This window comes from Pinus tabuliformis, chromosome 7 (assembly GCF_031772625.1).
Source record: "Pinus tabuliformis cultivar Carrire ecotype Pingquan chromosome 7, CPIR1, whole genome shotgun sequence".
NCBI lineage: Eukaryota > Viridiplantae > Streptophyta > Pinopsida > Pinales > Pinaceae > Pinus > Pinus tabuliformis.
In genome coordinates, this window is record NC_142293.1 from 814,127,116 (window position 1) to 814,151,578 (window position 24,463).

General features: G+C 36.9%; 1 protein-coding gene across 1 annotated transcript; it reads right to left on the reverse strand.

Annotated features, from left to right (window-relative positions):
• Window positions 1-18,980: 18,980 nt before the first annotated feature.
• On the reverse strand, window positions 18,981-20,460 carry LOC149250079 (xyloglucan endotransglucosylase protein 1-like). Its single transcript, XM_089456386.1, has 4 exons — window positions 20,156-20,460; window positions 19,943-20,043; window positions 19,652-19,845; window positions 18,981-19,552 (listed from the first exon to the last, which is right to left on the reverse strand). Exons 1-4 carry the CDS (start codon window positions 20,316-20,318, stop codon window positions 19,195-19,197), a joined length of 816 nt encoding a protein of 271 aa, XP_089312512.1. The 5' UTR covers window positions 20,319-20,460; the 3' UTR covers window positions 18,981-19,194.
• Window positions 20,461-24,463: the final 4,003 nt, after the last annotated feature.

Genomic DNA, 24,463 nt, shown 5'->3' on the forward strand with positions numbered 1-24,463 from the left:
GGAGGATGATTAGGATTGACAGTGAATTTTCCTAGCCTTTCCATTTCCTGGATAGCCATGGATATTGTGGGTTTATTTCCTTGTTTTGTTTTGGTTGGTTCTCATGTTTCCTTAGCCTGGGTTCAGTTATTAGTTCCTAGAGCCTTGGTTGGATAAACACTATGGAGCCCTGTAATAGCTTAGGTTGAGTTACTAGTCCCGTAGCCTTGGTTGGAAAAAATCTCTAGAGACCTTGGTTGGTTGAGTTACTAGTCCTGGAGCCTTGGTTGGAAAAATGCTCTGGATCCCGATAAAATTTATGGGTTGAATTACTAGTCCTGGATCCATGGTTGGAACAAATTCTCTCAAGCCCTGAAAGGCTTGGATAGAGACCAATCTCAAGATGGTTTTTTGATGCCTGGCCATGAGGTGGAATCACTATTTGATGGGTTGAGGTGGTTGGCCTCTGGAAGCCTTGGATGTTTTTCGATTGATGTGTTCTATGAGATCCCACATTCATGCTTGGAATATGGTAGGGGGTGAATGGTTGAAGAGAGATTTGGCTTAGCCATTCTATGGTCGAGTGAAACATGGAATTCCCATCCCGGTTTTGGATTTTGCATCATCAATATGAGGTTATCTCTCCTTGTACTTCTATGAGTATTATATTGGTTTATATGTGGATCATATGGTTGCATTTTCATTGGTATTTTTGTTGCTATTATGTTGGTTATGTATTTCTTTTATGACAGTAGCTACGTATGGCTCTCATCATGTTTTTACTTTTAAATGAACAAGAAATGTATCTATGAACTAATGGATGAAATGGCAGTTAATGTGTTGAGGCATCAATGCCTCTTAGCAATTCTCAGCTAAGTATGATACCCCTATGATCATATCTGTTATTTACACCTGTAGATTACATATTTGTGATATGTTTGATGAAATGCATGTCATGATTGGTAGGGGTCTAGTCAAGGTCTTATTCAAGTAATTTCATTTGTGCTATCATTTCCCTGTTATCTTACTATTCTAAAGGTGTCATTCAATTTTGGGCAGTGACCTGGGCTCTGGGCCTAAAAAAGTGGCCCAAATCTCAAGGACACTGGCACAACACTGAGAAAAATAGTCCCTGGATGTCGACGTGCCTATATAATGGGAGCATCGAGAGCTTTCCGGACACTAGAAGGCCTATAGCACGAGAGCGTTTGGGGATCAAGTGGTCCAAAATCTCAGTGGGCCCCAGGGGTTGGTTGGAGAAAAGGTTGGGATGGTTCCTAATGGTCGTAATGGCGATGTTCAAGCTTTGTATGGCGTGTTTCTGTCATTTCCACTTCCTTGACGTGACTTAGGAAGTCAAATCATATCATAGTGGCCTATTGTCGCATTTTTACCATGGCTGGATGGTTGATTGGGTAGATGTGGGAGAAGGGTGTTACAGAGTGGTATCAAAGCATGGTTAACCCCTTGAACTGGATGGGACGTGTGCATTTGTCAGGCATGCCTGTCAGTTGCATGTGTGTCTCTTATGCTTGCTTTCCATCTGCTTGTTGTATTTGCATGGTTTTGATCATGGTTGCAATGATTTCTTCATGTGGAAGTTGATGTTGTCATTGTGGAGTGCATCATCGTGAGCGTATGATTGGTTACATGTTGTTATATGTCGCTTACATGTATCATTTTGTATGCTTGGTTTCATTATTGTATGCTTGGTTGCATTCTTGTATTCCTTGGTTACATTCTTGTATGATTGGTTACATGTAGCATTCTTGTAATCTTGGTTTCAAGTATTGTTCGTTTATGCTTTGATTATATTCCTTTATGCATGAGTGTTGTCGATTACGCATTGTTTATGAATGTTAAGGTTTTCATGTGGTCAAGTGTACAATGATGTAATGGTTGTTGTCATGCATGAGGCTGTGGTATGCGTTGTTGATAAGGTCATGTATTGGTGACTAGACCCTAGCTAGAATGATGGTTGCATGGTTATATGTTTATGTTTTATGTTGTCATGAGTATGTTATACATGTATCACATTGATTTTTCAATCTTGCAAACAAGGTATCCTCCCCAAGCTATATTAATGTACGTTGGTTTATTGTGATTTGGTTTAGCTGACGCGATATACCTTACAAGAAGAATATCAAATAGCTAGCAAGATGGTAGACTACAAAGACTATCCTTATGAATCAAATGAGAATTATGGTGTTGGGAATTCTTCTGATTTCACAGATACAGTAAGAAGCTTAAAGGAAGAAATAAGGAGTTGTAAGGAAAATAATGACATAATCATACAGGCACAGTAGAAGCTAGGAGAGGTAAATGCAGTGATACTTTAGAGTTTGTCGTATTTGCATCGACAAGGATCACTTCGGATCAGCCATGAGTAGGAGGACAAAACTAATGGGTCGTATGGTAGTAGGTCGCATGATGGTCACAGGTTGGATAAAGATGACATAGTGAGGGATGGAAGATTGTTGGACACTCCGATAGAAGAGGTGACAAACACAGGTACCATTCTAGTTCTAGTTCTGATAGGAATGATGATTGATATCGTTATCATCTGTACAAGAGGAAGATAATGGATACTTTCCAGATGAGTTTAAGAAAGCAAAGCCACCTACATTTGATCGAGAGGTGAAGAAATCACAAGATGCAGAGCCATGGTTTCTTGGCATGAGGAAGTTCTTCAGGCTACATGACTATTTAGAGAACATGAAAGTCAAAGTAGCTACATTTAGTCTCAAAGGTAAAGCAGACATTTGGTGGGAAGATGTGAAGAATGTCAGAGGAAGACTTGACTTGGAGTGATTTTTAGCGGCTATTCAAGAGGAAGTATCTATTGGAGAGATACTTTGATGACAGGGAAAAATAATTCTATGAGCTAAAGATGGGATCTATGACAGATGACGAGTACACTAGCATGTTCTTAGAGCTAATGAGGTATGTGTCTTACCTCAAGGAGGATAAGGCCAAGATTCAGGTATTCACTAGTGGGTCGCCAATGGAATTCAAAGACATAATTGAGTTTGATGAACCTAGATCATTGAAGGAGGTCATCCGAAAGCTAAAGAATTGCTACGAACAATCGAAGTGCAAATTTGAGACTAAGCCAGACTGGAAAGGTAATGCAGAGAACAAGGGAAAATGGGACAAGTGAGTAAGACGACAAGATTTAGGGAATAAAGAGAATGCAATGCCATCTAAGAAGTTCAATGCATTTGATAGTGGACAGGGATGTCGATCTAGGGAGCACAATAAGGAGCCTGTGTGGTGTTGGACTTGTGGAGGAGATCATTGCAAGAGATCTTGTCTACAGTATCAAGGCGGTAAGCCTCAGATATATAGTGTGCAGGAGACACATATTTTTGGGGTTGTTGGTCAGAGTGTTCCTTGTTTTATGTAACATTGGATAGCAAACATGCAGACCATCAGGCACCTATCATTGAGATGGATGGTAAGCTTTGTGATCAAGTTATTTCTATTTTGATTGACCCTGGATCTAATTATAGCTATGTTATTCCTGACTTGGTGGATAAGTGTGGTTTGAGGAAGGAATTGCATGCAGAATCTTGGTTATTGTAGTTGGCTACAGGTACAAAGAAGCGAGTTCATCATTGGGTAAGAGCTTGTGCATTTGATTTGAATGGTATGCTTACCATAGCATGTTTGAATGTATTACCATTGGGATCATACATTATGTTGTTGGGCATGGATTGGTTGTACCTTCTTAGAACCAAGGTGGATTGTGATGATAAGGCCATTGAGTGCTTGGATGAAAATGGAGAACCCAGAGTCTTACAGGAAAAGAAGAAATCCACATCAGTTAGGATGGTAACAACTATGAAGGCAAAGTGCAGTCGTAGGAAAGGGTGTATGTTATTCACAGTGCACATTTCTGGTGACAAAAGGCAAGAAGTTTTGGATGCAGATGTGTTGAGCAGGTACCCAGTTCTACAGTAGTTTCAGGATGTATTTCCTGAGGACATTACAAAATTTCCACCTCACAGGCAAGTAGACTTTTCTATTGATTTGGTTCCACGGGCAGCTCCGGCATCAAAAGCACCTTACAGGATGAGTACACATGAGTTGGTATAGTTGAAGCTACAGTTAAAGGAAATGTTGGACAAGGGATACATTAGGCCAAGTGTATTACCTAGGGGCACATCAGTCTTGTTTGTGAAAAAGAAAGATGGGACTCTCTAATTATGCATTGACTACAGGTAGTTGAACAAAGTGACCATCAAGAATGTCAAGTATCTGTTACCAAGGATTGATGACTTTCTTGATCAGTTGAAGGGAGCAGCAATGTTCTCGAAGATCGATTTGAGATCCGAATATCACCAGGTATGCATCAAAGAGGAGAACATTTACAAGACAAATTTCCAGACCATGTATGGGCATTATGAGTTTGTTGTATTTCCATTCGGTTTAACTAAGCTCCAGCTAAATTTATGTGCTTAATGAATAGTGTGTTGCATTTGTATTTGGATAAATTTTTTATTGTGTTCATTGATGACATATTGGTATATTCTAAAAATGAGGAAGAGCATGTCGAGCATTTAGCAGCAGTGTTGAGATTTTTAAGAGAGAATTAGCTGTATGCTAAGCTTAGCAAGTGCAGTTTCTTTCAAACTGAGGTACATTACTTGGGGCATGTTTTCTCTAAGGAGGGCATTGCAGTAGATCCAGAAAAGATAAGGGCCATCATGGAGTGGGTAGCTCCCAGTAATGTAGATGAGGTGAGAAATTTTATGGGATTGGTGGGTTATTACAGGAGGTTCATCAGGAACTTCCCACAGATTGCTTATCCTATTACATCATTGCAAAGAAAAGGTAAGAAGTTTGAATGGACATAGGAGTGTGAGGTTAGTTTTGAGTAGCTTAAGCAGTTGTTGACACATGCACCAGTGTTAAAGATTGTGGATCCAGACAAATAGTTTGTATTATGCATATATGCTTGCAAGAAATGACTTGGTGGATTCCTTATGCAGGATGGACAGGTGGTATGTTATGACTCACGAAAACTAAACGAGCATGTGCATAACTACCCCACACATGATCTTGAGTAGGGAGTGATCATACATGCATTGAAGATGTGGAGACCCTATCTTCTAGGCAGGATATTTTTGTTGATGAATGATCACAGTGGGTAACAATATCTATTTGACCAACTGAACTTGAATGGTAGGCAGACTCGGTGGTTGGCCATGATCAGTGACTTCGCTTTCGAGATCAAATATATCAAGGCTAAAGAGAACAAGGCGGCAGATGCTCTTAGTAGGAAGATACATGTAAATCACTTAGCAACTATGGGATCCTATGGGACTGGATTATAGGATAGGATATTGTAGGTAGGTCAGTAAGATGTCAGGTATATGGAGATTATGCACAGGTTGCAGCAGAGTACAGGTACATGTACATGTACAGGTCTAGGTGCATAAGATGTGGACTATTGCCTTACAACATATGGATTGGTTAGGTTCAGAGACAAGATATACGTGTCAGATAACAGTGAGCGCAAGAAGGTGATCTTGAGGGAGTTTCATGCGAAACCTTAATCAGGTCACTCAGGTTATCAGAAGACATTGACTGTAGTGAAGAAATTTTATTATTGGTCGAATCTAAAGAAGGATGTAGCAAAGTATGTGGCTAGGTTTTTTTATTGTCAGTGTGTGAAGGCAGAATATAAGCATCCAGGTGGATTGTTACAACCGATTGCGATTCAAGAGTGGAAATGGGAGGTCATTTCCATGGACTTCATCACAGGTTTCCTGAGGATAGTGAGACAACATGATTCCATCATGGTTATTGTGGATAGGTTGACAAAGGTTGCGCACTTCATTCCAGTGAATTCTACGGCTAGCAATGTAGCACAAGTATTCCTCATAGATGTAATTAGACTGCATGGTATTCCAAATAAGATTGTGTCAGACAGGGATGCAAAGTTCACTTCCAAGTTCTAGTAGGAGTTCTTTGCAGGTTTAGGCACAAAGTTGGCCTTCAGTACAACTTATCATCTATATATTGATGGACAAACAAAGAGGGTCAACATGATATTGGAGTACATGTTGAGGATGTATGTGATGCATCAACATCGAAAGTGGGAAGAGTATATTCCACTAGTAGAGCTCGCTTATAACAATCGGTATCAAGAATATTTGAAGATGAGTCTGTTTAAGGCCTTGTATGGGCAGAGTTGCAATACTCCCATCAGTTTGAGTGATCCATTTAACATGGTGTTGATTGGACCAGACATTTTGGCAGACATGGAACAAGAGATGCAGGTTATAAATAATAATCTAAATGGAACACAAGATAGGTAGAAGAGCTATGCAGATTGGAACAAGTTGTTCAAGGAGTTCCAGGTTGAGGAATAGGTGTACTTGCACATCAAACCAAAGAAGAGCTCCTTATGGATTATATCATGTGCCAAGCTGGCATCAAGGTTTTGTGGACCCTTCAGTATTATTGAGAGGATTAGGGCAGTAGCCTATCGACTTGCACTACCTCCAACGGTGAAATTCCATGATGTTTTCCATGTGTCATTACATAAGAAGTATGTTAAAGATGTTGATCATGTGATTGACTGGTATGTATTGCAGTTGGAACCAGATGGAGAATTTCAGTTGGAGCCTTAGTGTATATTGTAGAAAAAGGTGCTCATGCTCTGGAATTGAGCAATCGAGCAAGATAAAGTGCCATGGAAGCACTTTGGGCCCGACAAATCTACATGGGAGAAGGTGGATCAGATGCGGGCTATGTATCCTTCCTTGTTTGTTGGTTGAGGCAAAGTAGTTTTGATATGGTGTTTTGGTATATGTTTTGGTGATGTTGTTATATGTACATATGTATATGGATGTAAATATCTCCATGAGCTATGTTATAAAGCTCCAATAAGCGGTATGGATGTCATGTCATTATGATGTTATGTTTGTTATGTTTTCATGTTGGTTTGCTTCTCAGCAGGTTGATCATTGTAAATACTACAACGAGCTAAGTTATAAAGCTCCATCAGCAGTATATTTTTCTTGCAATAGTCTCGTGGTTATAAGTGTTATTGAACATTAAGGATGGTGTTCCCCCAAGGGGGAGGGTTCTGTAACATCCCTGGTGAAAATTCCATGTAATAAAAGTTAATAAAGGAAAAATAATAACCATGGTTGACGGGACACTTATTCCAAGTTGAATGTTGGGCAAAAGCATAGTGATGGGGATCACTGGTGATTGTTTAATGGCTAAGGAAATTGGCAAAAGCAATGGCTAAGGCTTTGGAAAGTAAAATGGCATTTTTGGAACATTTATTTATGAAAATAATGGAAATTAGGAGAAAAGGGAGGTGAAAGGTCACAGGTTGCATGTGAGGAGTAAATTGAAGGAAAATGATGGAAAATAAAGAAAATAGAGGCCTTATTCATAAAAAGGCTTATGAGGATCAGTTGGTAACCTTTTGTCAGTCCAGTTTGGGAGCTCTATCATTATTCTCTCTCTCTCTCTCTCTCTTATACCTTGGATACTTAGAGTTTTCTTGGAGCACTCTTGCAGGGTGTGGCATACTTGGATTTTGGATCAAGAATCCAAAGGAAGAGCAAGAAGGCACACGAGGACATACATTGGATTTTTCTTACAGGTACTGAGTTGCATGTATGTTTTTCCTCACTAGTTTTGGCATGCATTGCATATGCATGTGGTTTGTTGGTTATGATATTTTATTAGCATGGAGGATGGCCAAGATTGACAGTGGATTTTCCTAGCCTTTCCATTTCCTGGATAGCCATGGAGATTGTGGGTTTATTTCCTTGTTTTGTTTTGGTTGGTTCTCATGTTTCCTTAGCTTGAGTTGAGTTACTAGTTCCTGGAACCTTGGTTGGAAAAACGCTCTAGAGCCCTGTAATAACTTGGGTTGCGGTACTAGTCTCATAGCCTTGGTTGGAAAAACGCTTTGGAGCCCTTGGTGGGTTGAGTTACTAGTCCTGGAGCCTTGGTTGGACAAACGCTCTAGGTCCCGATAAAATTTATGGGTTGACTTACTAGTCTTGGATCCTTGGTTGGAACAAACGCTCTCGAGCCCTAGAAGGCTTGGATAGAGACCAATCTGATGATGGTTTTGGGATGTCTGACCATGAGGTGGAATAACTGTTTGATGGGTTGAGGTGTTTGGCCTTTGGAAACCATGGATGGTTTTGTATTGATGTGTTCTATGAGATCCCACATTCATGCTTGGAATATGGCACGGGGTGAATGGTTGAAGAAATATTTGGCTCAGCCATTGTCTGGTCGAGTGGAACATGGAAGTCCCATCCCGGTTTGGACTTTTCGTCATCAATATGGGGTATCGGATGTAGGAGCATTCAACTCAACATCATTATTTTATTCAAGTAGACATAGGGGGTCTTGTGTTTCAAGGAAGTTGGTTTCCTAAGTATTGAATTAATGTAATTATTTAACGTTTGAGTGATTTTAATGAGAATAGGAATTAATTGAATATTGTGAGGCATAATTGTAAATGTTCTCGAATGTAGGAGAACTTGAGAGATTTAGGATAGTTGAGTGATGAGAGGATTGAGAATTGATTGTAAATCTTAGATTAGGAGTTAGTTAATGATTTTGTGGATTTGAGAGAATCCTTAAGGATGAGAAAGATATTCTAGGATTTTGTTGAGAAGCTTATGCATCTAAACCAGGAATTGGTTTTAGAATCTCTTTGTATAAATGTAATCCTAAAAGGCAATATCAAAGGTTAGAGAGGTTACAGTTAGAGAATTACAAAGTTAGCTAGTTGATGTAATTGTAAGCCTACAGGGAGATGATGAAACATAGGCCATTAAATTAGAATATCAGGCCGAGGAGAGACGAAGAGTCTCATTATGTAATTGTTTGTTGATATATATATATATATATATATATATATATATATATATATATATATATATATATATATATATGCACAGAGAGTCAAATTCCAATTTATATAAGTGTGTTATCGAATATTAAATGATGAATGAATGAATTAGCATATTCTGTGTAACAGAGAGTTGCAGGCAAAGTTTGGCGATAACACAAAGAAATACATGAAGAGGAGGATCATAATGGATTTTTGAATCCATTAGAAAGATCAAAGCCAAAGCTCAGGAGGAATCGTGCAGTGGAACAGTCGAGGGACCAAAATCTTGAAGAAACCCGAAACCATAGTGGAATGTTGAAGGAATAGCATAAAAGCATAAGTAAACAGAGTATTGGAGGATTAAAGTGTCAATCCACAACAACCATTAGATCTCATAGATCAATAGCCAAGATCCAATCGCAGAGGAGACGGAGGAATATCGCATCAGCAGTAACACTTCAAGTGTTGTCGGATGGTCGAAGGGAATAAGTGATTGTGATCATGCGATTAATCATCAACCGTCGGATCGCAAGCCTGATTGACGGTTTAGATGTAATCACATATTGCAAAGGTTAGGAACTAACGGACGGTGCGATAGCCGATAACGATAAGCGCTAATCGGAGATCGAGCAGATCGGAGATCGGGCAGATCAGAGATCGAAGGCATCAGCGATCGAGGGATGAGCAGCACAGTGGAAGGTTTAATATGGAATGCGGACCCAATGATAAATATGAATGCAGGTGTATAGATTTTGAGATCCGCTTATGTAGTTCGGAGCGGAATTTCAATGTATTTCCTTTGTATTTCGTTAAAGTGTTGTCCCGAGTCTTTTAAGGCTTAAGCGTTATTTAAACGCTTCCGATAGTCGCATATCGAAGTCGGAGGGGTGATAAGAGCATATATGTGGTATGACCATGACAACTGCGATGAACGATTACAATAAAGGAAATTATTGGAAAACGTGCTAAGGCAGAGGAAAAGGCGAAAAGCTATGATTTATGTGTCATCTATTATAAAGGGTTTAATAAAGACTGGGCTATTGTAATGAATTGATGCCTCATGAATTCTCATTAAAGGGGCCATGAAACATTGTTCATTTATAGTGAATATTTGACCGGATGGTCATATAATTCCTGGGGAAAATGGTTCATGCATAGGAATATGCATACTGTGGGTAAAGCAAGGGTAACCCTGCGTCATTTGGTATTAGAGCTGAACAAAGAAATTATGTGTGAAAGTTTCTTTGGATGAATTTAGAACAGAGATATGTGGAAAGATGTGTATGCAAGCAAGGGAGATCAGATTCTAATCTAACAGCGAAGCAACCAGAGTAAAGTTGGGAGATTGTTATGTTCTTGGAGGCAGGTGAGTAAGAATTAAGAAGAGACTGCAGAAACATAAAGAATCTACAGCGATGTTTTGAAGAATGGAGATTCACTCGGATGTGAAGAGTGGGTGGAGAAACCATGCAGGTAATGTTTTATTTAACTCTGATTTGATTTTTACTGGATAAAGAAATAGATTGAAGATTGATAGTTGCAGCTAATGAAGTATCTCAGCAAAAGAAGATCAAGTATTAAGAAGCAATAATGAAAGAAACTGGTAAGGATTTCTGAGTGGAAAAAAACCTCAGCAAAGGAGAAATTGTTGCTGATAGCTAAGCTTTGCCAAGATAAAGCCAGAAGATTGGAAGAAAGAATCAGACTCTCAATCTGATTGACAGTGGCTAAATATTGACAATTTGTGCATTGGAAGCATGAAGATATGCTGAAACAAATTTGCAGAAATGGTGAGATCCTGAAGGTATCCAAATTTGTCTAATGATTAGCAGATATTGAATGAATGAAGTTTTAGAGTAGGATTACAGTAGTTAAACTGTAAGAGGGACTTTGTAAGCTCTTCAAGTAACATAATTTGCAGATACAATTGAAGGCTAGTGGAAAGAACAATCCATTGAAAAAGTGCAGGTGAATGGGAGGACAAGATCAGACAAAGATCTTAAAGGTGAGGTGATATGTTCGTATTTTAATTTGAATTGAATATTGGAGAGTTGTGGTCTTTATATTGATGCACATGTAGCAATAGAGGAATGTGAGAAGATTGCAGCAACCTAGAGGAAGGAGTGCTCAATTGGTTCCAAAGGAAAGAATCAGAGAAATGCCAATAGACTAAGCTCAGAGGAGAGAAGCTTAGTAAGGCATATGTAGCAAGGAGGAGACTTGTTACTGCAGAGGTATTGTTGCAGATCACAAAGGCAATTCCACAAAGGATGTGGGTAGAATTGCTAAGAGATAAAAGAAGTTGGCAAGAGTTTCTAAGTGAAAGCAGAAATGTGGCAGAACCTTGAGGAATTCCAACAGAGATTGGATAAAGAGGACAGTTGTGTTCTTGAGAAGGTGAAAATGAGTTGAAGCCTAAAGGAGCATAGAAGAGTGCTCAAAGGAGGTTCCAGAGATAGAGAACCAATTGCTTGCCAAAAGACCAAGTACAGAGGAAAGCTTGGTGAGGTAAGTGGCAGCAAGGAAGACTTGTTGTTGTGGAGACTTTAGTGCAGCTCATAGTGAGTGAGTGAGGAACTCATAGAGATAAAGAGGATGATGACTAGTGACAGTCATAATACAGCTTCTGAAAGAAACCACAACCAAGGACAAAAGAAAAGAGATGCCAAGACAAATGGCATGAGAATGAGTGATGAAGAATATGATAGAGAAATGGCTGAGATATCAGCTCATCTTGAAGTATTAATGGAAATGTTGCAGAATAATGAAGTGGAACATAAATATGGTTACATCATGAGAAAGAAAGTGAAGTGGCAGAGGCTACAAGAGAAGAGGAATTAGCAGGTGATTATGCAGTTAAAAAAGGAGCTAAGGGAACTTGAACAGATTATAGATTTCAAATTGAAGACAAAGAAGCTCGAAAGAGTTGAGCTACAACAAAAGGGAGATGTTGAAGTTTCGATATATGAACTAGAACTTGGACCATTACTTTTTGAAAGTGATGAAGAGACAGAGGAGTTGAATCATATGAATGATTTAGAGCATCCAGAAGACTTGATGACTGAAGCATCAAATGAGACTGAAAGGTCTTGTATTTTTAAAATTAATGGTTTGTGTATGATTGTAGGTTTGGAAGAAGATAGGCAGTCTTTTAAAGTTGTCAAAAACATGAAAGAATACCTTCCATAAAATGAAAGTTTTGAAGCAGAATATGACAAGGAGACTGGAAAAGAATTAGTTCGCTACAGTGGACAAGTGTTGGAAGACATCATTGAAACAGATGATGAGAAGGAGAGACTAGCTGACAGTCTCAAGAGTTCTTTGAGTTTGAATCAACATACTGATATGCTGACAGAAGAAGAGAGATCCGAGCAGCATACTGAAGTGTTGCCAAAGGAAGAAGAGGTACAGAGGCCTTATATTTTTAATTATGATGATTGTCTTATAATTGAAGATGTTATTGCAGAAACTGGAACATATTTGGCATAGGTGGACAACCAAATGAAAGAAGAAGAGGAAGAACATCTACTAAAGGATGTTAAGAATGATTTAGCAGAGGAAGAAGGACTGTGTGATGATGCATCAATCACAAATGAAGAAATGGGAGATTGTGTAAAATTTCCAAAGTTTAATCCAAGTAAAATCATTGAATTATATAGGGAATTAGACTTTCAAAGGAAAAAGTTAGAAGAACAGAGGATAAGTGTTGAGGATAAATTGTTGAATAAGAATGACAAAGAAGTTGTCATAAATAATAATCAAGAAGAAGTTCATAAGTATAGGAAATAGAAGCAGGAAATTGTTCTGAAAGAAAATATAACAGCAGCTGAAAAGGTGCAAGATAGCAATAAAGAAGAGGGTAAGGATGTAAGGGCGGCAACAATAATGAGATTTCATCAATCAAGAGTTGAAGACAATCAGCAGACCGAGGATATACTGGACAGAGAGATTGAACTTATAAGAAGTTTAATGATGAAAGTGTCTTAGAAGAAGACAACCACAAGAAAGGAAAGGAGTGACAACAAGAGGAAGGTAGCAGTAGATTATGAAAGCAAGGCAAGTGGAGCATTGCAGCATAAGGTATGGAGACCTGGAGAACAACAGTAGACAACAACAACAATAGAACAATGGATAAGTAAAAACAGGTTACAAAATAAAGTTTGGGATCCAGGAGGAATCAAATATCTAGACTTATGACCAGGAGGTCATAAATTTTCTTACTTGGGGAGTCTGATGCAGGAGCATTCAGCTGAACATCATTATTGTATTCTAGTAGACATAGGGGGTCCTGAGTTTCAAGGAAGTTGGTTTCCTAAGTATTGAATCAATGTAATTATTTAATGTTTTGAGTGATTTTAATGAGAAAATGAATTAATTGAATATTGTGAGGCATAATTGTAAATGTTCTTGAATGTAGGAGAACATGAGAGATTTAGGATAGTTGAGTGATGAGAGGATTGAGAATTGATTGTAAATCTTAGATTAGGAGTTAGTTCATGATTTAGTGGATTTGAGAAAATCCTTAGGGATGAGAAAGAGATTTTAGGATTTTTTTGAGAAGCTTATGGATCTAAACCAGGAATTGGTTTTAGAATCCCTTTGTATAAATGTAAGCCTAAAAGGCATGATCATAGGTTAGAGAGGTTAAAGTTAGAGAATTAGAAATTTAGCTAGTTGATGTAATTGTAAGCCTACGGGCAGATGATGAAAAAGAGGCCATTAAATTAGAAGATCAGGCCGAGGAGAGGCGCAGAGTCTCATTATGTAATTGTTTGTTGATATATATATATATATATGCACAGAGAGTCAAATTCCAATTTATATAAGTGTGTTATCGAATATTGAATGATGAATGAATGAATTAGCATATTCTGTGTAACGGAGAGTTGCAGGCAAAGTTTGGCGATTACACAGAGAAATACATGAAGAGGAGGATCATAATGGATCGTTGAATCCATTAGAAAGATCAAAGCCAAAGCTCAGGAGGAATCGCGCAGTGGAACAACCGAGGGACCAAAATCTTGAAGAAACCCGAAACCATAGTGGAACGCTAAAAGAATAGTGTAAAAACATAAGTAAATAGAGTAGTGGAGGATTAAAGTGTTAATGCACAACAACCGTTAGATCCCATAGATCAACAGCGAAGATCCAATCATAGAGGAGACGGAGGAATATCACATCGGCAGTAACCCTTCAAGTGTTGTTGGATGGCCGAAGGGAATAAGCGATTGCGATCATGCGATTAATCGTCAACCATCAGATCATGAGCCTGATCGACGATTGAGATGTAATCGGATATCACAAAGGTTAGAAACTCAAGGACGGTGTGATAGCCAATAACCGACAGCGATAAGCGCTGATCGGAGATCGGGCAGATTAGAGATCGGAGGCATCGGCGATCGGAGATCGAAGGAGGAGCAGCACAGTGGAAGGTTTAATATGGAATGTGGACCCGACGATAAATATGAATGCGGGTGTATAGATTTTGAGATCTGCTTATGTGGTTCAGAGCGGAATTTCAATGTATTTCCTTTGTATTCTGTTAAAGTGTTGTCCCGAGTCTTTTAAGGGTTAAGAGTTATTTAAATGCTTCCGATAGTCGTATATCAGAGTCGGAGGGGTGATAAGAGCATATATGTTGTATGACCATGACAACTGCGATGAGTGATTGCGATAAAGGAAATTCTTGGAAAACGTGCTAAGGCAGAGGAAAAGGTGAAAAGGTGAAAGGTGTCATCTAGTATAAAGGGTTTAATAAAGACCAGGCTATTGTAATGAATTGATGCCACATTAATTTTAATTAAAGGGGCCATAAAACATTGTTCATTTATAATGAATATTTGACCGGATGGTCATATAATTCCTGGGGAAAATCGTTTATGCATAGGAATATGCATACTGTGGGTAAAGCAGGGGTAACCCTACGTCAGTATCTCTCCTTGTATTTCTATGAGTATTATAATGGTTTATATGTGGATCATATGATTGTGATTTCATTGGTATTTATGTTGTTATTATGTTAGTTATGTATGTGTTTTATGACAATAGTTGTGTATGGATCTCATCATGTTTTTACTTGTAAATGAATGAACAATATATATGTGACCCGATGGATGAAATGGCAGTTAATGTGTTGAGGCATCAATGCATCTTAGCGATTCTCAGCTAAGTATGATACCGCTATGCGCAAATCTGTTATTTACACCTGTAGATTACATATTTGCTATATGTTTGATGAAATTCCTGTCGTGGCTAGTAGGGGTCTAGTCAAGGCCTTATTCAAGTAATTGCATGTGTATTGTAATTTCCCTGTTATCTTGTTGTTATGAAGGTGTCATTCAATTCTGGGTAGTGACCTGGGCTCTAGGCCTAAAAAAGTCGCTCAAATCCCAGGGACACTTGCACAACACTAAGCAAAATAGTCCCTCGACATTGGCATGCTTATAGCGTGGGAGCGTCCAGGGATCAAGTGGTCCAAAATCTCAGTGGGACCCAAGGGTTGGTTGGAAAAAAGGTTGGGATCGTTCTTGACGGTCCTAATGATGATGTTCAAGGTTTGTATGTTGTTTTTCCATGGGTTCCACTTCCTTAACGTGACTTGGAAGGCCGAATCATATCATAGTGGCCTCTCATCGCATGTTTACCCCGGTTGGCCTATTGCTTGGGTAGATGTGGGAGGAGGGTGTTACACATTCAATTGTGTTCTATCTAAATTTTTGAAAAGATCAACACCTTACTATTCCAAGAATAACAACACCTACTTTATCCTTAATATCCCAAGAATAACAACAACTACTTTATCCACTCTTGTAGAAACAAAATCGATAAAATTTAAACAATTATAGTGAAATTTGTTTTTTAATAGGGTGCCTTCCAGTAAACGATTTTCTGGTAGATTTTTTTCAAATTGTTATCACCTTGGTGTTCAAATAACAACAACTACTTTGAAGATAAAGGTAATTTACATAGAGTGTACACTGAAGATAAAGGGTAATTTGCATAGAGTGTACATTGAAGATAAAGCATAAGTAACAAAATAAATGATGGAATTTGGGTTGTATTGATTTTGGAAGATAAGGGATTACTTTTCTGGAATGGAGATTTTTAAATTTTTCATAGTTGTTGACTTAACGATGAGTGGAAATTGATGTATAGAGATAATCAATGATACTTATTTTATTATGAAAACTCAAAACTTATCTAAACAAAAATCGTTATGGTTCCCAAAAATGGAAAAAAAAAATAAGTGGAAAAGGGTGAGCATGCAAAAGGAATTGCAATGTAGAAAAAATACACAAACTTATCTGTACCACTGTACACTGATTCTTGACTTCTTAATTCAAATTTCACTACTTTGCGAACAATCTTGTACCACTGTGTTTAATCTTGACTGCTTAATTCAAATTCTACAAATTTGCAAATAAACCTTGTTCATTAGATATTATTATGACTAAATAGATGCAAACTTGGAAGATGGCAAGAACATTATTCAATCTTTAAATAGACATGACAAAAAGACTCTTGAATTTTTAAATAAAGATGAATTATTCTTTTGTGACTATTTGTTCCAAAAAATGAGGCTCATTTTCTCCAAATTATCCCAGTACCATGAAATACAGGTGAATGAAAGAACTATCATAAATACATATTCTTGAAAATTAGGGTGAATGGAAGGTTGCAACTCTTAATTTCAAGGGCTAAATTTACTTTTTTTACCCTCTCCCTTAAACTAAGGTGGGTTAAACTCTATACATAATTTTTTTATAAAATAAGTTTGAAGCTATTTGTAACAATGTACTTAAAAATAAATAAATAAATAAATAAATTCACCCAATAAAAATTTAAAACCCTTTAATTTTACCCCTAAAATTTTCCATGAACATCAGTTGTAGACTAGTCTTGAGTGTACAAGTGTTGGAGTGTTGCATGCACTTAGATGATCAACCTTGGGAATTGTGCAAGCATTTTGGAGGAACTTCCTAAATAATAGGGGGATAATTTCCTCAAGAATTGCACAAGGAAATAAGAGCCCAATCTGAGGTAGAATTTAACTAAGTTTGGGTCGAAGCTTCTCATTGAGCAAAGAGATAGGTTATTCGCTTACAAGTAATACATATTTATTTATCTGATTAATGCAATCAGGCTTAAGGGGTTTTTAGTAGTTGTTTTCCCCTAGAAATAATATTGTGCATGTGTGCTATTGTTGTTATAAATTGTGAATTGAATTCCGCAGATCAATAGAGTAGAATTGTGTCTCTTGATTTACAATTAAATTTATTGAGCAATTTCAATTCTATCACCATATTTCTACAATTTTGGAGTTATTGAAGATTGTCATTTGTTCTTTGGTTCCCTCTCTTGTTGATCGTATGATGCACAAATCTTATCACCATGTTATAACAATCCTTATTTTGCGCATGAACACTTGAAGAATTTTGAGTCCAACTATGTAGTCCATGCTCACTACATCACCCAACTTAACACCAACATCTATTGACATTGTTGTTGTTGTTGTCCATTAAAAAGATTTAAAACATCTGCCCTATATAGCATCAAGTTTCATGCCAATCTAGTCATCATTGTTTCTAATTTTCAACATCTAGTTTTATTTGATTAAGGAATGTTTCAAACTTAAAAGTGATAATTGAATATGAAAATTTTTTCCTAAGATTTTAAGGTGAAAACTATGAGTAGAGCAACTAACAGAATGTTTATAATTTAAACAACACAGATTTTTAACAAAAGATTCATTGAAAAGCCTTTAGCTGGAACTAATATGTTTGGTTTAAATATAAACTAAACCATTAGAATATTAAGTGCAATAATAAACTCTTCTAACAAATGCAAAAGCTAACTACATAATTGTACTTGTGGAAATAGTATCATTGTGGTTTTGAGAACATATGACTGACTTTCGAGGCCATTACCCTTAGAGTGATGTGAAAATTATTGTTGTTGTCTTTTAGCGATGGTCCCATGCATGAATATATTGAGTTAATTATAAGGAGCACTTGTTTTTTAAACTGTGAAATCTAATAATTTATATTTCAACTTTTTTCAAAAGCTTTTTTAGTTGGTTGATTAGTATCATTATCACATCTAAAAAAACATCCTTACTTATTCCATGATTATTATTATTATTACATCAAAAAAAATATCCATCCATAATTATTATTACACCTAAAAATATATCCAAAATTAATCCATGAACAATAACATGTTCACAATAGAATGCAAAGATTCGTCATCACAAAATTTACTCAGATTCGTCATCACAAAATTTACTCTACTTAATGTTTAGATTTGCTTCAACTTCTTAATTAATTAAACCAACCAGTAAATTAAATTTAAATAAATAAAAATAACAAAGAGAAACATAAAGCAACTCCCACACTTAGAGAATAAAATGAAATCTAAATAATGAGTTACAACACTACATTTTCCCTGATAGTATGAGTAGAATGCTCACTTCCATTTAGCAACACTTTTCCCTAATAGAATAAGTAGAATGCTCTCTTCCATTTAGCAGACAGCCCCTAAAGCCTGTTCTCGGGGTGGAGTCCAAAACTTTCCTCTTCGACAGGGGTAGAAGTAGCAGCAATGATGTTAGCCGAAGAATGCAAACAAAGGGGGTTTCACTTCAGTCGGTCTTGACGAGCTGACCTCTGGTTGCCCAATCATTTGTATTCCAAAGTCTAGAGTAGATACCAATTGATATCTGTCATCCACTTTACCCAACTCTCTCTCCCTCATATTTTGGGTTATGAAATTTCTGTGGTATCGGTTTTCAAGGATAGACAATTGCTCAAAGTACCAAATTTAATTTCGTAGTAATCCGTTTCCAAAGTTAGGCAATTGCTGAGGTATCAAATTTTAACTACAGGAGGAGACGAGAGATCAATTTCCACATTACCAAATGTATCAAAAACTACAGCTGAAAGGAAATGGATATATACCAACTTGGCCTAAGGTATTGGTTCGTCCTGATTTGGTTATGAGATTACGTGAATCAATTTTCAATTACAGAATCATGCAGAACAAAGGTGTCCTTATCCATTTAAAAAAAAAAAATTGAAAATTGTTATATAAAGGACACTGATATTATATAAAGAACAAAATAATGAGTCCCTTTTTACGCGTACATTCATATATGTATTGGGAAAACAATGAAATAATGGAGCCCATACAGCAGATTCTGTATACAATAATGTATGTACTTGAAAATAATGAAAGAATGGAGCTCATAGAGCAGAAAAGAATGAATAAAAGAATTGTTGGAAGGGCAGGGTAACGAAAATACATCAATCAAACAATGGAGTTGAGTTGGGCGCTCATTTACATTCTGCAGGTAGCCCCTGGGGGAACCTCTTGGTGTCAGCACAGTAATCATAGATCATATAGTTATCTCGCACCCACTGGAGTTTCTGCTCTTGGTTCGAGTCCAAAGCCTCCTCTGCTGCGAAGTTAGAAGAAGCAGCAGCATTGAAGTTGCGGAAGGATGCAACAAAAGGGGCTTTGCTCCAGTCTGTCTTGACGAGTCCACCTCTAGTCGCCCAATCATCTGCATTCCAGAGGCTTGAATAGACCTTCATTGCTTGGCTCTTAGGATAGTGATAATTGCTATCCACTTTACCCAACTCTGTCTCCCTGTTCTTAAACACTCGAACGGGAGTCTCGTCTACAGAGAATCTGAATAACAAACACACATTTATAATTCTGTTAGATTCAGAAATTGTATTGTGCTCTATTGAATGGATGAATGAGTGAAGAGGTAATAAGAGTACATACATGATTTGCTTTGATGTCCAGAGCACGGAGTAAGTGTGGAAATCCAAGGTTGGGTCGAACCACAAGTAAAATTGTTGCTCACGATTGCCAAGGCCTTGAGCGAAGACATTAGTGTGCATAATATAAGGATCCCCAGAGAGGTTGCCAAGAAATTCAAAGTCTATTTCGCCATGTTTGGGGCCTTGAGACGATAGCTGCAAGCGGGCATATACCAGCAAACATGTTAGCATAGCATAGGACAAGATATGGTCATTTAGAATATTAAAAGGGTAGAGTAACAATAAAACATACATAATAGGCAGTGACTGTGCCTGCAGAGTTGCCAGGTACCAACTTGATTTGCATATCAATCTTTGCAAACAGATGCTCCTCTTTGGATTGAAACCCACAACCTGTCATAAAAAACGGAAGGATCAGAATGTCGTAGGCGGTATAATAAGTGTATATGAAAATGAAATAGTTACAGAGCATGTTAGCATGAAATTTATATTTAGAAAATATTACCTGAAGTTCGATCCAGAGTCAACTGTAGTTGTTGGCCATTGTCAAGGATTTTAGCACGATCATTGCCCCATGTAATGTCGACATCATTGTAGAAATTTGCAGAGACAGTTAGGAGAAGTGTCGATGAGATTAACAATAAAAGGAAGAGGAGGGGCGTGTCCATGTCCAAGGACAGAGTAATGCAGGGAGGATCTGGAAGGAAAGGAAGAGAATAGCCCGAGATGCGTGCGTAAAGAAGGAATATTGGATTGAATGAGTGAAAAAACAAGCAGTAGGCTGAAATTGCTGTGGGAGATGGATGTGTTTGGAGTGATGACTGATTGGGCCCGTTATATATAACATGAATGGCAGTGGGCATATGTCGTCTCACCGCGTCGGCGAGGAAAGATGAAGGAAACAACGGCGAGAAGTATGCGCGGTCGCCAGGCAAACATAATGAATGATTGAAGTTCATCGTGGCAGCGAAAGTTGTTGGAGTGCGTCCCAACTTTATTGGATGGCTTTCACTTCCGCGTGGGGCATGTTCGAAAGGAGGGAAGTCATTACATCGATTTAAATGCGGAGAAGAAAGTAATGGAGGTGGAGTCATTCAGAGTTAGCTCCGACATCCAACTGGCTTTTCAACGTTTGGTACGACTTCTACAGAGCAACACACAACAACCGCCTTCCTTCCTTGTACCTATTCCACGCGCTTTGCTTCCCAGTAAACCGCCTTTAATAATCGATTCTACGTTCCAAAAACATTGGATTTAACATTTGTATAAAGATGTGTCTTTTTCAAACTTCCGCCAACACAAAAGGCTTATTTTGTACCAGCTCCATTAAATCTGATAACTACACCTTGAAGTTTCCTTTAATAAATTTAAATTTTTCTTACAGAGATTTACAGTTTGTCGGTTCCAATTACTTTTCCAAGTCGGGCCAGCGCACTAGGTTGGGTGAATCGAGTGTCTGGGCTTCATACGAGAACCAAATGTTTTGCATTTTGGAGAATATATATATATATATATATATATATATATATATATAATATGAATTTTTATCGTAAAAAATATGGCTATACTGTGTATTTTCGATATATATATAATTAATTTATATAACATAAAAAATAATAACAATAAAATAATAAGAAATCAATAAAAAATGGTTAAATAATAATAATAAGAAATAAATAAAAAAATTGTTAAATATTATAGAAATTTTATGCATATTGATGGTTAAGATAAGAATACATTTTATATATATAATTTTTATATAAAAATATTTGTTTGGAAAATTGTTGGTATAAATCATGAATCATATAAGCTGATAATTATAAGTTTTTTTAATTGGTTTTTTAAAAAACTTGAAATCTATATAAGTAAATATAAATTTTCTCATATTTAAAGTGGTAGCTTCATGGAATTAGTAATTTTGTATGACTTGATGTTATATATTGAAAAACAATAAATCAAAAAGCTTAAGCAATAGATTTAAAAAATTAGGTAAATAGATTGTTCTAAAGCCTTCAATCCAAAGTCTCTCATGGAAATCAAATTGTTAAAGATATTCATTTTACAATGAAAAACTTAAAAGTGAAACAAAAAAAAGTTATGATACCAAGAAATAAAATGTAAGCAAAAATTTCATTAAATAATAAAATCTAGGAACTTATGGTCTCAATTTAACTAGCAAGAAAAAAAATGTTTGAAAACATGCCGACTATAATTAACCCTAAAGACAACCAATATCTTCACAAATAGTTCATAGAAGAAAAAGTTCACAATATAGTCATATCTGCAAACTAAATCACATAATTAACCCTAAAGACAACCAATATCTTCACAAACACGTCATAAAAGAAAAAAACTCAAAACTCAAAATGTAGTCATATCTACATACTAAATCAAATCCTTGTCCCTAGACATCTTCTCTACAATTTTTTGCAAAACAAAATATGGAATGTCATTATAGATGAATTCAAAAAATTCAATGAATAAGAAATGAAAATGGAGAAGATTAGAGATTGAACAAACCATGCAAACTTTTCTCTCATACCCAAAGAGAGAATTTCCTCAATCTTTGGTGGGCTTCTTTCAATATCCTTCTAGAATGTGTTAAATATATAATAAAAAATAGTTACTAATAGATTAAAAATTAGGGCCACCATATGAATGCCTATCTATTCATTGATTCATTGAAATATCTAAATGCCTATCTATTCATTGATTCATTGAAATATCTGAGGATCATCAGGAAGGCTCACTTCCCTCTCTTACTAGTTGTACAAATACATGTTATCTTATGCATTCAAATATATAACCAAGAGCCTATCAAATCATGGAATAGAACGATAAAAAGAGGACATCAAATAATGATAAATATACCATGCATAAAACCAACTTTTAACAAGAATAGAACCATGACAAACCAGTAATGAAATCATACATAAAATCAGAACTTGTGTTCATTAATCTTAATAAGAATCAACACATATTACCACATGCAAATGCCAACCAAGTCAGGGACTTCCACGTACCACCCGACCATAGATTGAGGTCGAACCAACTATTTCTTTCAACCCAATCACCCCCATGTCATATTCCAAGCATGAATGTGGGATCACATGGGATAAGCCAAAACAAAACCAACCAGGGCTTCCAGAGGCTAAACTGCCTCAACCCTTGACCACAATGATTTCACCTAAACCGGTCCAGAAATCACTAAAACCAATAAAGCTTGGATGCCTCAGACTTTTTTCACCATACCTAGAGGAATTTTATTGTCTCCACTCACCTGTCAAGAGTCCCAAGAGAAATCTAATCTCTACCCTCGACCCTTAAGAATTTTCCTAAGACCACCTCAACCAGGATTCAAAATCTACTAGCCATCCAAAGCTTAACCAAAATATGGAACCCAGAAATATAACTGAGGGTTGTTACAAACAACAACAAATAGTAATAAATTATAATGGAGTCAAAAACTTTTTTAGTTTCATGTAAAGGGAATGCGATTATAAGACTTGGTAAAGCATGTGTACCCCCTAGGAAATTACCATTAAAGTATAGAGTTAGACCTAGGTGATAGGGGACATGTCAAATTATTGAATACACGGGATATAAAATTTAAGACAGGTGGGGCCTAGAGGTGAGCGATGTTGGCTCACTTGGATAAATTAGCTAGCTTTGGTCAAGGGAAACCCCAATTCAAGGTTTAAGGGGTGGTTTCTAGATAAACTTGACCGAATGAAAGAGTCAAAGTTTCTCAATCAAATAGTCATGGTATGAAGCATGCAGTTTTGCTTGATCGTGATTTTATGTCTATGGATTGCATGTAATGAAGCCTTTAAAGGCTTGGGAGGACTTCATTGGAAGTGGCTAGGAGAGGTGAGTCGTGAAGTCTCACTTGGCCGACTTGGCTAGATTTTGACCACAAGATTAATATAATATTCCATTAGCTAATTTTTTTCCCATATTGGGGTTTTTCCACGATAAAAACTGTGTTTATGTGTTTTTTTATTATTGGTAAGTTTATCTCTCTTAGTTATCACTCTCGATAATTTCTAACGATTTTGTATGAGAGTTGTTTCAAGTGGGAATATGTTCTTTCTATTGTTGTTAATTTTATCTTTGTCTCTCTCTCTATCACTCTCTGTAATTTCTAACAATTTTGTATGAGAGTTATTTCAAGTGGGAATACCCAAACTTTACGCATGGTTCCTGTTATGAAACCAACTCACAAAAAGATAGAAAAGATAGATCAATGCCTTAGAATTCAGCCTCTTCCAGGGGGTAACCTCCTTTACATTACACAAATGAATGATTCCTTGATGATTCAAATGAAAAAACCTCCTTTCTATATATAGGAGTCTAAGGAGTCACAATATAACCCAGCCGACCTATCAATAATAATATAAAGCCACAAAAATAACAATAGAGGGATTCTATGGGGCACAATAATAACAATATGGGGGCAATACGGGCACAACAATATTAATAAGGGATACAACTACAATAATAATGGGGTAATCACTAGTATTATAGGGACCTGACATGCCCCTCTCCTTCAAAAAAGTGTTGTCCTCAATGCTTGAGTAGTTCTAGATGCTTTTGTATAAAATTCTCATCCTCCCATGTGGAATCTTCAGCTGATAAGTTCTTCCACTTGATGAGATACTCTGAAATTGATCGATTTTGTAGCTGTCGAGTTCTTGTTTCTGTGGCTGCTTCCGATTCCAATATAATTTTTCCTTCCTCGTCAAGTTCTGGCAATATTATTTGAACTGGGAGCTTGTCGCCTATAACCTTCTTTAAACATGAAACATGGAAA

What these genes read in the sequence shown, in the direction of transcription:
- LOC149250079 (XM_089456386.1), bottom strand. Translation starts at nt 20,318, where the DNA reads ATGGACACGCCCCTCCTCTTCCTTTTATTGTTAATCTCATCGACACTT. An exon ending in GACTCTGGATCGAACTTCAG is followed by an intron (nt 20,044 to 20,155) that starts GTAATATTTTCT and finishes TTTTTATGACAG; the next exon opens with GTTGTGGGTTTCAATCCAAA. An exon ending in GCACAGTCACTGCCTATTAT is followed by an intron (nt 19,846 to 19,942) that starts GTATGTTTTATT and finishes GCCCGCTTGCAG; the next exon opens with CTATCGTCTCAAGGCCCCAA.